This window comes from Diaporthe batatas (assembly GCF_019321695.1).
Source record: "Diaporthe batatas strain CRI 302-4 chromosome Unknown Contig00007, whole genome shotgun sequence".
NCBI lineage: Eukaryota > Fungi > Ascomycota > Sordariomycetes > Diaporthales > Diaporthaceae > Diaporthe > Diaporthe batatas.
This window is the reverse complement of record NW_025408554.1, coordinates 874808-886920: the sequence shown is the minus strand read 5'-3', so window position 1 is coordinate 886920 and position 12113 is coordinate 874808. Positions and strand designations below refer to the sequence as shown.

General features: G+C 56.2%; 2 protein-coding genes across 2 annotated transcripts; both read left to right on the top strand.

The window, feature by feature from the left end:
• Positions 1 to 424: 424 nt before the first annotated feature.
• KVR01_006943 (uncharacterized protein) lies at positions 425 to 1036 on the top strand (the record flags this gene model as incomplete). Its single annotated transcript, XM_044781925.1, has 1 exon — positions 425 to 1036. The coding sequence occupies one exon, from the start codon at positions 425 to 427 to the stop codon at positions 1034 to 1036; it is 612 nt and encodes a 203-aa protein (XP_044644374.1).
• Positions 1037 to 1849: 813 nt separating this feature from the next.
• Positions 1850 to 12072, top strand: KVR01_006666 (uncharacterized protein; the record flags this gene model as incomplete). The annotated part of the gene is made up of 3 exons (XM_044788340.1): positions 1850 to 2320; positions 2396 to 8135; positions 8204 to 12072. 3 exons carry the CDS (start codon positions 1850 to 1852, stop codon positions 11791 to 11793), a joined length of 9801 nt encoding a protein of 3266 aa, XP_044644097.1. The 3' UTR covers positions 11794 to 12072.
• Between the last annotated feature and the right edge of the window lie 41 nt (positions 12073 to 12113).

The following is a 12113-nucleotide window of genomic DNA, read 5'->3' as shown; positions in this document are numbered from 1 at the left end:
TCGCCTGGCCGGGACTCTTGTTGGGGTCCTTTTTTCCTTGTTGCAACTTTTCCTTTCTGTCTGTCAAAGCCGTCTGACGAAGCTTGAGAAACAAGCATCTTTCCTATCGTCCTTTTCTTTCCCCTTTTCGTCACATTTCCTTGACTCCTTGTTCTCTAGGATTCGTTTCCCCAGGTTTCACCCGAGTCTTGTCTGCGGGTTGTCATCAGAGCAACCACCTGCACTTACCAAGAATAATACCTATGATACTTCTTATTCTCACTGACAACTGGATCTTGGCCTGGCACCGATGTCCTGACCTTCGACCCGCGGCCCCCAGACAGATATAATCAAAGGTCGCTCGTTGAGACGCCCCGTCTCACGCTCTTCACTTCCCTCTTCTGCAAACCCGAACCGTCATCCGACCGGACCACTGCCGTTCATCATGAGGACCGGCTTCCGGAACCACGGCTACTACGGCCATGCTTTTGTGGGCGCCCGCCTGCTTTCGGCCATTGCCCTCCTCGCCATCATCGGCTTGGTTGCCGGCTTCACATCCCAAATCAACAAGGCCAGCCTTGCGCCACCCGTACAGCTCACAGGCGCCATCATCGTGAGCGCGGCCGCGTTGCTCTGGGTCCTTCTTTCTTTCACGGCTTACGACGACACTCACATACCTTACATGGCCACGGCCATCGTCGACGCCGTCTTTCTGATTCCCTTCGTTATTGTTGTCATTGTCCTCGGCGGACAACTGAGCCAGACCGAGTGCTCAACTCTTCCTGAGGCTGGCGATGGGACTCTACTGCAATTGGATCCGGCCGACGGCGCCGTGAACGGAACGCTCTCTTACGTCACATTCATCGCCTCGGATCGCATGACCTGCTACAAGCTGCAGGGCACATGGGGACTGTCTATTGCCCTGTGCATCTTGTTCCTGCTCTCTGCGCTGGCAGCGGCCTTCTTGTTCATGGGGAAGCGGAAGAACGGCTACAAGGGGAGGTTCTTTGGAAAGAACAGCGCCCGGTATGGCGATAAGTATGGCGCCCCTTGTTGAGGGCGCGGGGCGGCGGGTAGGGAATGGGCTTGGTGGAATGTCTGGAGATTTGGCAAAGGTAAGCCTGTCCAGGGCTCCAAATCTCCGGAGACGCGGACGAGCCAGGACGCGAACGGCACGAGGAGCGCAGAACCTGCATCACCAAAGAAGAGCAAGAAGTCGAAGCAGAAGAAGCAAAAGAACGGACAGAACCAAAATTCGTCATACGACAAGGGCTACAAGCTTTTCAAGCCCTCGACTTGGTATTCGTCCGAAAAAGCTTCTGCCAATTCGTCATTTTCAACTTCTCGTGGTGTAAGCAATTCAGGTTCGAGCGCCAACTCTCCGTCGGCTCAAAACGTCAACACCAACAACCAAGCCCCCCACTCGACGCCCAGCAAAAATTATGCAGAGCCGCAAAGCGGCTCTGATGAGACACCCGGCAAAGGATTTTTTGGTTTTGGATGGCTGTGGAGGAATGGTCGTGGCCGCCGCAACGGCCGCGACCGCTCCAAAAATATCACCCAACCCGGCCATCGGCCGGAGGACATCGCGCTTACGGATGTACCCCAGGGGCGCAGGAATGGCCCAAACACCATCAACTCCAACAACAATGACAGGGACTTTGGGGGCCCACAAGGAGAATCAAAAGGCATAGGCTCCCTTAGTCCCTTGCCGTCCAAGCACACATTGAGAGACCCCTCGCCCACTTCGCCCCAGACCAACAGATCTTTTGACCCCCAAGGACGACCACAACAGCCAATCCCACCCAACAGCAACCAAGCCGCCAATTCTGCTGGGCCGCTGCAGGGTGTGGCCGACGTCGACACAAACATGCCGGCTAAAGGGCAAGGCTATCCTGCCGCGAATGGCAGAACGAATGGTCGTCCGGGTCCAAGCACTGCTGGTAAGGAACAGCACCCGCGTGGCGGAGCATCCTCATCCAAGGGACCATTATCCAACAGCACGAAAAAGACCACGGCTGGTGTGAACGGCCTTACCCCTCAACGTACAGGTGGTCCCGTACAATCACTCAACCAAGGCCCCGGGGCACCACCTGCGACTCTGCCGCGTAGCAGTGGGACGCCCGCGAAAGGTAACAACAACCCTGCTGGTATTGCTAACATGAATAACCCCAAAGCGAATCCAAACGTCAAGCGCGAGAACGCCGCCGCCGGCCCCGGTGATCGCCCAGCAGCTGCCGCGACCATTGGCAACTTCCAGGATGGTCAGCGGACATTTGAACAGCCTCTCAAAACAGGGCCTAATAGCCAGGCGCTGCAACGCAAGCAGACTGGCGAATTTGTATGTTTACCTCTTCTACGGCCGTTGGGTCCCCGAAGTCTTTCACCAAAATTATACTAACTTTATCCTCTCAAGAATCCTGTTGTGCCTGGTCAGCAACTTCCTAATAGGAACGGACAGCCTCTCAAGTCTGGTGAGAAACCAACGCTGGCGAATAATACGCCCTCGTCCAAATCCGGAGGCGGTCACTTCTCCAGCATCAAGAATCCCCCCAAGCCCGCACAGCAGAGGAGGAGCAATGAAGTCCTTCCTGATTCTTCCACTCAAAACATTCCTAATAAGCACAAGAACCCTGCGAAACCAATCCCAGATAACAATCCCACAAACCTTGCCCCCATCAGCAACCCAGGACAACAAGATGGACCCCGTGGTTTCACGCCAAGAAGAGACAAGAAACATGCCGCTCCACCACCCAAGGGCGTGCAACCACAAGATCAACGTGAACCCAGTCTTGCAGAGTCCAGTTACTTCTCCATACCACAGAGTAAGGCCGCTCAGGATGCTGAACGACGTGGTCTGACGGGCGCTGAGAAGAAGGCTACAATCGAGGCGAAGCCCGTGAAGAAAGAGCACAAAGGGAAGCAGCCTCGTACGACGAATACTCAAAAGAACTCATTTGAGGTTGAATCTGCCGCCGATGTTCCTGCGTTCGCGACGGGAAATATTCCCTCAAACAAGAAACCAAAGCAACAGGCTGGGTTAGGTCGCCTTGAACCCCCTACCGGACGCAATGAACAAGCGGGTTCGCCTCATCCCGTCGCAATTCCACTACAGCATGACGCAAGTGGTCTGCGTTCGGGAGAACAAATTCGTCCCGTGCCGCAAAGCGCAATTGATGGAACACCAGGGGAGCCAGGCATTTCGTCGTCTCTTGCTCCTGGTTCAAGGCTCGATGCGAGACGACAGCCATCTTCCCAACGACCTGGACAGCCTGGTGTTCTTGGGGCTCCTAGCCCAAGTGTTAAAAATGCACGTGGCCCTCATGTCATCCCCAACGAGCCCAAACAACAAATGGTGCCGGCTAGTAATGAGAGTGGAAGGCAAGGTGGACCAGCGCCAGGGTCGTCATTGCCGGACGCTTTCGCCCCTGGGAGCAACCCGCACGGCGAGCGCGAAAGGATGCCGCCTCAGAAGCCAGAAGTTCACGGACGTGATGTCCGCAATCCACCGGCTCCAGGTGGCCGATCCTCGCACGAGTCTGTCAGGGCTCCAATGGGCCGCCAGATGCCTGCTTCTGCTTCTGCCGCTGGCCAGCCACACCAGCCGTCGTTAAAGTCGAGGGGCGCACCGACGAGAGCAGAGGCAGAGGCATCACAAGCCATGCCTCCGATACCGCCACAAAACCATCCCGCGACTTATGACGAGCGTTCAATGCCTTCGATACCTCCTCCACCTCAGCCACCCATCATGCGCGCCGATCAAGGCAGAGCAACGCCACCTCCTATACCTGGTGATCGTGCACCCAGAGATACATCTAGATCACGCCAGCCTCCTCCTAAGCTTAGTGACCGCAAGTCACTGTTTCAGCCTGGGGTGCCTGCTCGGGATGCTGTTGAAGCACCAATGCCGAAAATGCCTGGTTCGTCTCGGGATGAGCTTCGGAAGGTGTCTTCCGAATTCGCTGCTCCTGGGTCTGTTCAACCTGGGAGATACAACGACAAGAATGGCGATCGCATGCCTGTGCCACCTCAAAATGTCCAAGGCCCCTTCGACAACTCGTTCAACGATCCTCGTCAGCTACGCTTTGATCCAAGTGATGCTCGAGCGCCACAGGGACCAAAAGATATGCACCAGCGGCCTGATCCAAGGGTTATGAAGGCTGACGGTCACAGCGGACAAGCTCCTCCTTTGCCACCGCGAAATGAGCAGATGAACGATAAATTAAACTCATCTCCTTCTTCTAGAGGCATGGACGTTGGCAGGCTTGACACAAATGTGTCTGGACGGAATACACCCTCGGCTGAGCCATCCAGCGCTACGGGGAGCCCTTCAAAGAGGAGCTTGCTTGGTCGTTGGTTTGGAAAGAAAGACAAGAAGAAAGCCGAGCCCGCGGAGACTTTACCAAAACGGCCGTCTCTGCTCCCACCAGGCAGGCCGCGGACGTCTGTTGACAGTGTTGCTTCTGCTACCGCTTCTGGGGCAGTGCAGCCTGATCAAAGTAACCGTGCTCCATTCTCCCAAGCACGAGAAGTGCAACCAGACCAGCCGAGCGGATATTTGAATCGGGGTTCAAATGACCTTCCACCTTCCCAAAGACGAGAAGTGCGACCAGACCAGCCGAGCGGATATTTGAACCGGGGGTCAAATGACGTTCCAACTTCCCAGTCACGAGAAGTGCAACCAGACCAGCCGAGCGGATATTTGAGTCGGGGGTCAAATGACCTTCCACCTTCCCAAACCGTTGTGGATGGCCCGCGCAAGTCTTTGGTAAATAACAGCATTCCTCACTCACGAGATGGGCAGCAGCACCCGCCTCCAGAGCCACCCTTGCCTAAGCCGTCAAGGGCTCGGTCCCAGCCTTTCCCCACGCACCCAGGCCAGAAGCCACCGCAGCCTATGCCTCCGGCAGCCAACGACCTCAATGACCTTCATGCTGCCGCGGCTGCTTCTCGGTACATGAACCCGAACAAGCAGGATGAGTCGAAGATGCCGCCGGATCCAGAAAATCAGAAGAAGGTGAACAGAAAATCTCGCATGCTCGGCAGTATGATGCAACCGATACCAGGTCAAGGCGATGCCATGCCCGTGCCTGCAATTCCTCAAACACCTGCTGCCTACAAGCACGGCGATGAGCATCCGACTCTTCCTGGCGGCGCAGAGATGCCGCCACCCCCAGCCATGGATGACAAGCAGAGGCGCGCGGCGAATAGGAAATCACATATGAATGGCTTTGGTCCTACAGACCTCCAGATGCCGCCAGTGCCGGCACTCAAGGATCACGTCACAGCGAGCTCTGAGGTGCCACCATCGTTGCGACCTGGGATTCCGGACGGAATGCCGCAAGAACAGCGAGATCTGGCTGGTGCACCCGCGAACGACAAGCCCGGCATGATGCCTCCACCTATGAGGAAGGGGCTTCCATCAAGGCCAATTGCACGCGGTGCCATCAAGGAGTCTGCTGCAACGACCGATTCTGGTCTGCCTACTCCTTATGTGGATCACGACATGGACAGTCCAGGCTCGTCGCAAGACTCGCAGCTGCCTCCTACACTGAGAGCTGCACGTCCGAACTTAAAGCTAGATGCCAAGGATGGCGAGCAGCCTCCCCCGCCTCCTGGTACTATCCCAGAATCCATGGCCAAGTCTCGAGACATGCGATCCAAGGCTATGGGTATGCCCTACAATCCCGGGTCTAAGAAGACCAAGCTCGGCAAAGACAAGGAGCAGACCCGCCAGCCTCTTTCTCCTATTGATGGGAACATGTCGCCACGGTCACCGATCAATGTTGAGTTAGGAAACATTCCTCCGTCACAAAAGCCTTCTAGCCCCAAGCCCAACACGCTGAAGGATTTCTTTGGAAAGACCAAGGGCGAGGACGGCGCTTCTCGCGAGATTGGCTCACAAATTATGGCAAGTGAGAAGCCACTGTCGCCTACATCTGCTAGATTGGCAGACATGGAGAAGGAGCTGGACAATTTCAAACTCGCCCGGTATCAGCATCCCGAGCGCCTCTCGAAAGACTCTATCCTCACTGAGGACATGCTCGACACGCCGCCTCTTTCCAATCATGAATTCACCTCGAACAACAACATGATCCGCACGGACGTTAAGGATCAGCCACTCAAGTATACCCCGAGAGGGTTTGCTGACAAGAACGGCAGTCTTGATTCTGCCCCATTTTCGTCGTCGGCTAAGGATGACAAGATGAGCAAGAAGAACAAGTCTCGTGATCTTTCAGGCGACAAGAAGGATGGGTCTGCCATCAAAGAGGAGCCGACGCGTGACTTCCTTGGTGGAAACCTCTTTGGTGGTGGTAAGGACCGAATGTCTCCATTTGGTTCGCCTACCTTCAAAGACGATGAGCCTTGGGCAGCAGGGAGAGATGCCAAGGCTCCTGGAGACAAGAAGCCCGGTTTCTTCAGCATCGACGGCATTCAGAAGGACCGGGGTCATGCAGACGACTCGAAGGGCTCCAATCCTGTGTCTCCAACCATGGCCGAAGCTTCGCTCTCGCCTGGCCAAGGTGAGCCTTGGTCACCTAATGGAGATGTACTCAAGCAGAAAACCCCAGGTGACAAGAAGACTCGTGGTTTGTTTGGCCGCGGAAAAGACAACATTAAGGCCGGATCGAGGTCACCTACAGATGAGAAGCGCGGGTTCCTCGGCCTCGGAAAAGACAAACAGAAGATTGGCGGCGATAAATACCAGTCTGGCTCTCCGGCGCATTCTCCCACCATGAGAGACGGGCCGCCTATCGAGTCGTGGGCTGAAGACGAAAAATTGGCTGGTGAAGAGAAACCGGGCGAGAAGAAAGCTGGTTTGTTCAGCAGCTTCGGACAGCACAACGGCAAGAAGAGCGCATCGGGCTCTCCGCTTAGCTCTCCGACTTGGAGGGACTCGCGGGCTGCATCTCCCGGTCTGGAATCAATGGGCGAGGATGGTGGTCCTGCGTCCAAGGACAAGGGCACCGGGCTATTCAGCAACTTCGGCAAAGACAAGAGGCAAAACCATGGTGAAAGGGGCTCGGAACTACTCGAGTCCCCCGACGCCGACGCCGAGCTTGAAGACAACAACGCACATGGGGAGAAGAAGTCTGGGTTCAAAGGTCTGTGGAGCAAAGACAAGGACGGCAAAAACAAGAGAAGAGGATCAAACTCAGAACCGCTGTCGCCCGGCAAGCCAACCATCTTGGACGAGAACCATACTGGCAACAATGACCATGTCATGATACCAGCCTTTCTTCTTGTTCAGAAAGACTCGTCGCAAACAGGATCTCCAGTCCTTCCCGGCCAAGAGAAGCCTGGTCAATTTGATGGCCGCGACCTTGATGAGGTTGATGATGAGGATTTCTCTGAAGTCGGAAAGAAGGAAAAGAAGGGCAACGGACTGTTTGGCAAGAGTAACAACAAGGATGAAGATGGACACCATGACATCTACGATACGAAGCCAGACGGACGTTATTCTCCCCAAGTTGGGCCACTTGATTCCCCGGAGTTCGGCCAGGGAGACAAGAGCGGCAAGTACAGAGCCTCCACTGTATCACACTCGGACGACATCTACACCGACCAGTACGGACATCAATTCTCACCTCGGCTCGAATCCCCTACATCGCCTGGTGTCAGCCAGAAAGACAAGAAGGGCAGGGGACTTTTCGAGCGCTTCCGGAAGAACAAGGATGGGAAGGTGACACCTACCTCGACGGATAATTTCGACGACTACGATACTCAGTCGCTATCACCCCAAGACGAATCGGTGGGCAAGAAGGACAAGACTGGAAAGGGAATCTTCGGATGGGGCAAGAAGGACCGGGATAGTCCGCTGGCGTCCCCTCTGGCCGACAACTATAACCACGCCAGCATGTCCCCACGATCGCCCAGATTTGACCAACGCCTCTCTCGCGACATCGACGCATACCCGGCGACGATGTCTGAGTCCCCGATAATGAACGACTCGATGCCCTCGCCTCGGCGATCCTTGGAAAACGCGTACTCCCCGCCTATGGACACCTACGAGGAGCCCCTGAGCCCCGGCCAGCCGGGAAAGATGAAGCCTGAGCCGCTCAACTTCAAGAACAAGATGCGTGGCCTCTTCGACAAGGTGGCTGGAGTCGATGGTGACAAGCGCCGATCGAGCCGCGACTTCGGCGGTGCGTATGGTAAGTCCCGCTGCTATCCTTCCTTGAGACTCGGGGTCTTTGCGTACTAACACCGTATGATTCTGCAGGAGCGCCCTACTCACCAACTCCTGGTGATATGGATGAGTACAGCTCAAACAAAATGCCCCTCTCGCCTGTGGCTATGGACAACTTCGGTGGCAACAACAGCATCTCGCCCTCTCCAGCCGGTATGGATAGCTTTGACAGGGACGGCGCTCCTCCGTCGCCAGGTGTTGCTGGCACGGGTGACTTTGGTGGTAACAGTATGCCCCCGTCGCCTGGTGACATGAGCAACTTTGGCGGGAATAGCATGTCTCCTTTGCCAGTTGGAGGTAACAGCTTCCCTGCCTCGCCTGTCGGTGACATGGACAACCCCAGCAGCTTGCCTCCTTCACCCTCGCCAACGATCGGTGCCGACGTTGCGCCCATGCCCATGCAGACGCCCATCCTGTCACCTGTGCAGTCTCCAGCTCGGTCAGAGTTCGACACAATGCCTGGGCAAGACCTTCCGGCATCGCCTCGGGCCGAAATGGAAATGCCCTCGCCAGCCCTTCCGGAAGCTCCAGTTGCCTTTGACGAGCCCGAACTGATGGCAACAGACACTGGTTTCGTCCAGACCCCGCCCGCTTCCCCGCCTGCTCAGTTTGAGGCCGCCGGTATGGACCCGCCTATGGGGTCTCCTTTCATGGGCAGTTCCGAGCTGGTAGACATGGCCGCGCCCATGTCTCCCATGAGGGACGACTTTGGTGGCGCCCCCAGCCCCGGTGCCGGATACTCTTCGCCCCCGCCCATGGTCGATGATTTTGGAGGCGGCATGGGCCCGACCGACGACTTTGCAAGTGACCGCGGTCCACCTGGAGGGTCTTTTGAGCCGGAGCCTGCTTTCAACGACGACTTTGCGGGCGGGCCACCTGCTTTCAATGACGCTCCCCCTCCGCCTCCACTTGATAACTTTGGGGATCACTCGGCTCCATTTGACGATGCTCCTGCATTTGATGATGCTCCACCATTCGACGATGCCCCTCAATTCGACGACGCTCCTCCATTCGACGACGCTCCTCCATTCGACGACGCTCCTCCATTCGACGACGCTCCTCCATTCGACGACGCTCCTCCATTCGATGATGCTCCTCCATTCGATGATGCTCCTCCGGCTCCTTTCGATGACGGTGGTGACAGCTTCGGCAACGATGGCTTCGATGACCCACCAGTCGACATGGACCGTGGCTTCGATATGGAGCCTGCGCAGGACTTCGGACCTGAACCTGACATGCCGACGGACAACTTTGACGAACCTCCACCATTCGATGACAGTGGTGACCGTGGTCTCGATGAATCCTTTGATGGACCAATGGACGCCCCCATGGATGAGCCCTTCGAGGAAGCTTTCGATGGACCGATGGACGAGCCATTCGATGAGCCCTTCGATGGCCCCGTGGACGAACCATTCGATGGCCCCATGGATGAACCATTCGATGGCCCCATGGACGAGCCATTCGATGGCCCTATGGATGAACCATTCGATGGCCCCATGGATGAGCCATTCGATGGCCCTATGGATGAGCCATTCGATGAGCCACCTATGTCAGATAACGGTGAGGAAATGATTCTCCAAGACGACTTCAGCGGCGGTGCCGAGCCCGATAACTTTGACGACGGTGACCGCGGACTTGGCGATGACTTCCCACAAGATGACTTCCCGCAGGACGACTTCCCGCAGGACGACTTCCCGCAGGACGACTTCCCGCAGGACGACTTCCCGCAAGATGACTTCCTACCGACGGACGACATGGGAGGCGACGGCGAGCGAGGATTCCAGGATGACATGATGGATGGTGGATTTATGGACGGTCCAGGTGACGATCCGCCGTTCGATGAAGAGCCACCATTTGACGATCAGCCATTTGACGATCAGCCATTTGACGATCAGCCATTTGACGATCAGCCATTTGACGATCAGCCATTTGACGATCAGCCATTTGACGATCAGCCATTTGACGAGGAGCCGCCATTCGAAGACCGAGGACTCGATGATGGCATGATGGACGATGGGTTCATGGACGGTCCGCAGGAAGAACTCCCGTTCGACGAAGAACCCCCGTTCGACGAGGAACCCCCGTTCGACGAGGAACCCCCGTTCGACGAGGAACCCCCGTTCGATGAGGAACCCCCGTTCGATGAGGAACCCCCGTTCGATGAAGAGCCTCCCTTTGACGAAGAGCCCCCATTCGATGAAGAGCCTCCCTTTGACGAAGAACCCCCATTCGATGAGGAGCCTCCCTTTGACGAAGGCATGATGGAAGAAGAGTTCATGGACGATATGGATGGTGATCGTGGCCTTGATGATGAAATGATGGATGGTGAAGGCATGATGGACGACGAGTTTGGAGAAGGAGAAATGGAAGGTGATGAGTTTGGGGAAGAAGGTATGGAAGGTGACGAATTCCCAGAGGAGGAAATTCCTGAGGATGGATTCCCGGAGGACGACATGCCAGAGGATGAATTCCCCGAGGGCGAAGATGAGAGAGGTCTTGACGAAGAAGCCTTTGAAGATGCAATGGAGGACGAAGGCAGCCTCGATTGCGAGGGAATTGAGAATGAGGATGAGGGCGAATTTGACGGAGAGGAGGACGAAAATGAGGACGACGAAGGGCTCGACGATGACGACCTGCAAGACATCATGAATGACTCTGCGCCAGGCTCACCAACTGGCTCGGACAACGAGCGGGGTCTAGACTCCCCTGGCATGGAGGAAGAGCCAGAAGAGGTACAGGACGAAGAAGGACAAGAAGGCGACGCCCAGGAAGAACAAACCGAGGAGCCCGAGGACACAAATGACGTCCGCCTGTCCCAGCTGTACCGACAATCAGCGGTCATGTTCTCGCCACTGCTCACATCACCCCTTCCGCCCAGCCCACCACCGGAGCAAGACACAGCCAGCCCAGAAGAAGGGGAACCGGAGTCCACTGAACCAGTCCGTTTCTCGCACTTGTACCGCCAGAGTGTGGACCTCGACATGGCCTTGACTGTTCAGTCGCCCAACTCGGACGATGGCCTGCCCGCTATCGCCGAGTCCCCCGATATGGAACAAGGACAGAGCTTCGATGTCCCCGTCATGGCCCCTGTCCCAGACTTCGCAAAGAGGCGCAGCGAGAGGATGTCGGCACGCATGTCCACCATGTCACAGCAACTCAGTCCTATTCCGGCCAGCCCGCTGTCTCCTCGCCCACTGGCAACACCGCCACCAGAGGAGGACGAGACCTACGATGATGAGGCAGCACAGCGCCAGTATGACCCGAACTACGATGTCGAGCGTGCCATGTCCCCCGAGGAGGAGTACGAGAACTACTACGACGAGGACGATGAATATGAACCGCAGGAGCAACGCGCGTCCGGCCCTAGGGGGCCACAGACCTTCGACGACATGAACCTGTCTCCTAGGCCTGGCCCTTCGCCGTCAGAGCGTTACAGCTATCATGAGGACCTCGAACAGGGCCCTCCCACGACGCCGTTCACCCCTAATGGAAACCGCAAGACTTTGCGTGAGAGGGTTATGTCCGGGTGGTGGGCGCAGGGCAGCGGTACCGAACAGCAGGGCTCAGGTCAGCCTCGTGCGCCACCGCCCCCGATGCCTTACGACAGCGGCCAATTCATTTGAGAGGCCGGGAGCCCCATTTCGAGTGTTGGAATGATAAGAAAAGAGTGGGGTTGGAGGGTGAATTCAAATTGGCGCCGCTTAATTGCAGTTGGGTTTACACAAAAAATTGCACATGGCATGCACGGATGGGAAGTTGACTTTCTTGGGTTGATACCTAGCATGACTTTTCTTATGTCTGGATAGAATCTGGCGTTAGTAGGTAGTCTCTGGGACCGAGATTGGGCACATTTATATAGGATAGCATGATGGGTACATATATATATTGATTCGGTGACAGCTCAAGGCTTCGCGTTTTGTCCTTCTAAACCCGTGATCAAAAG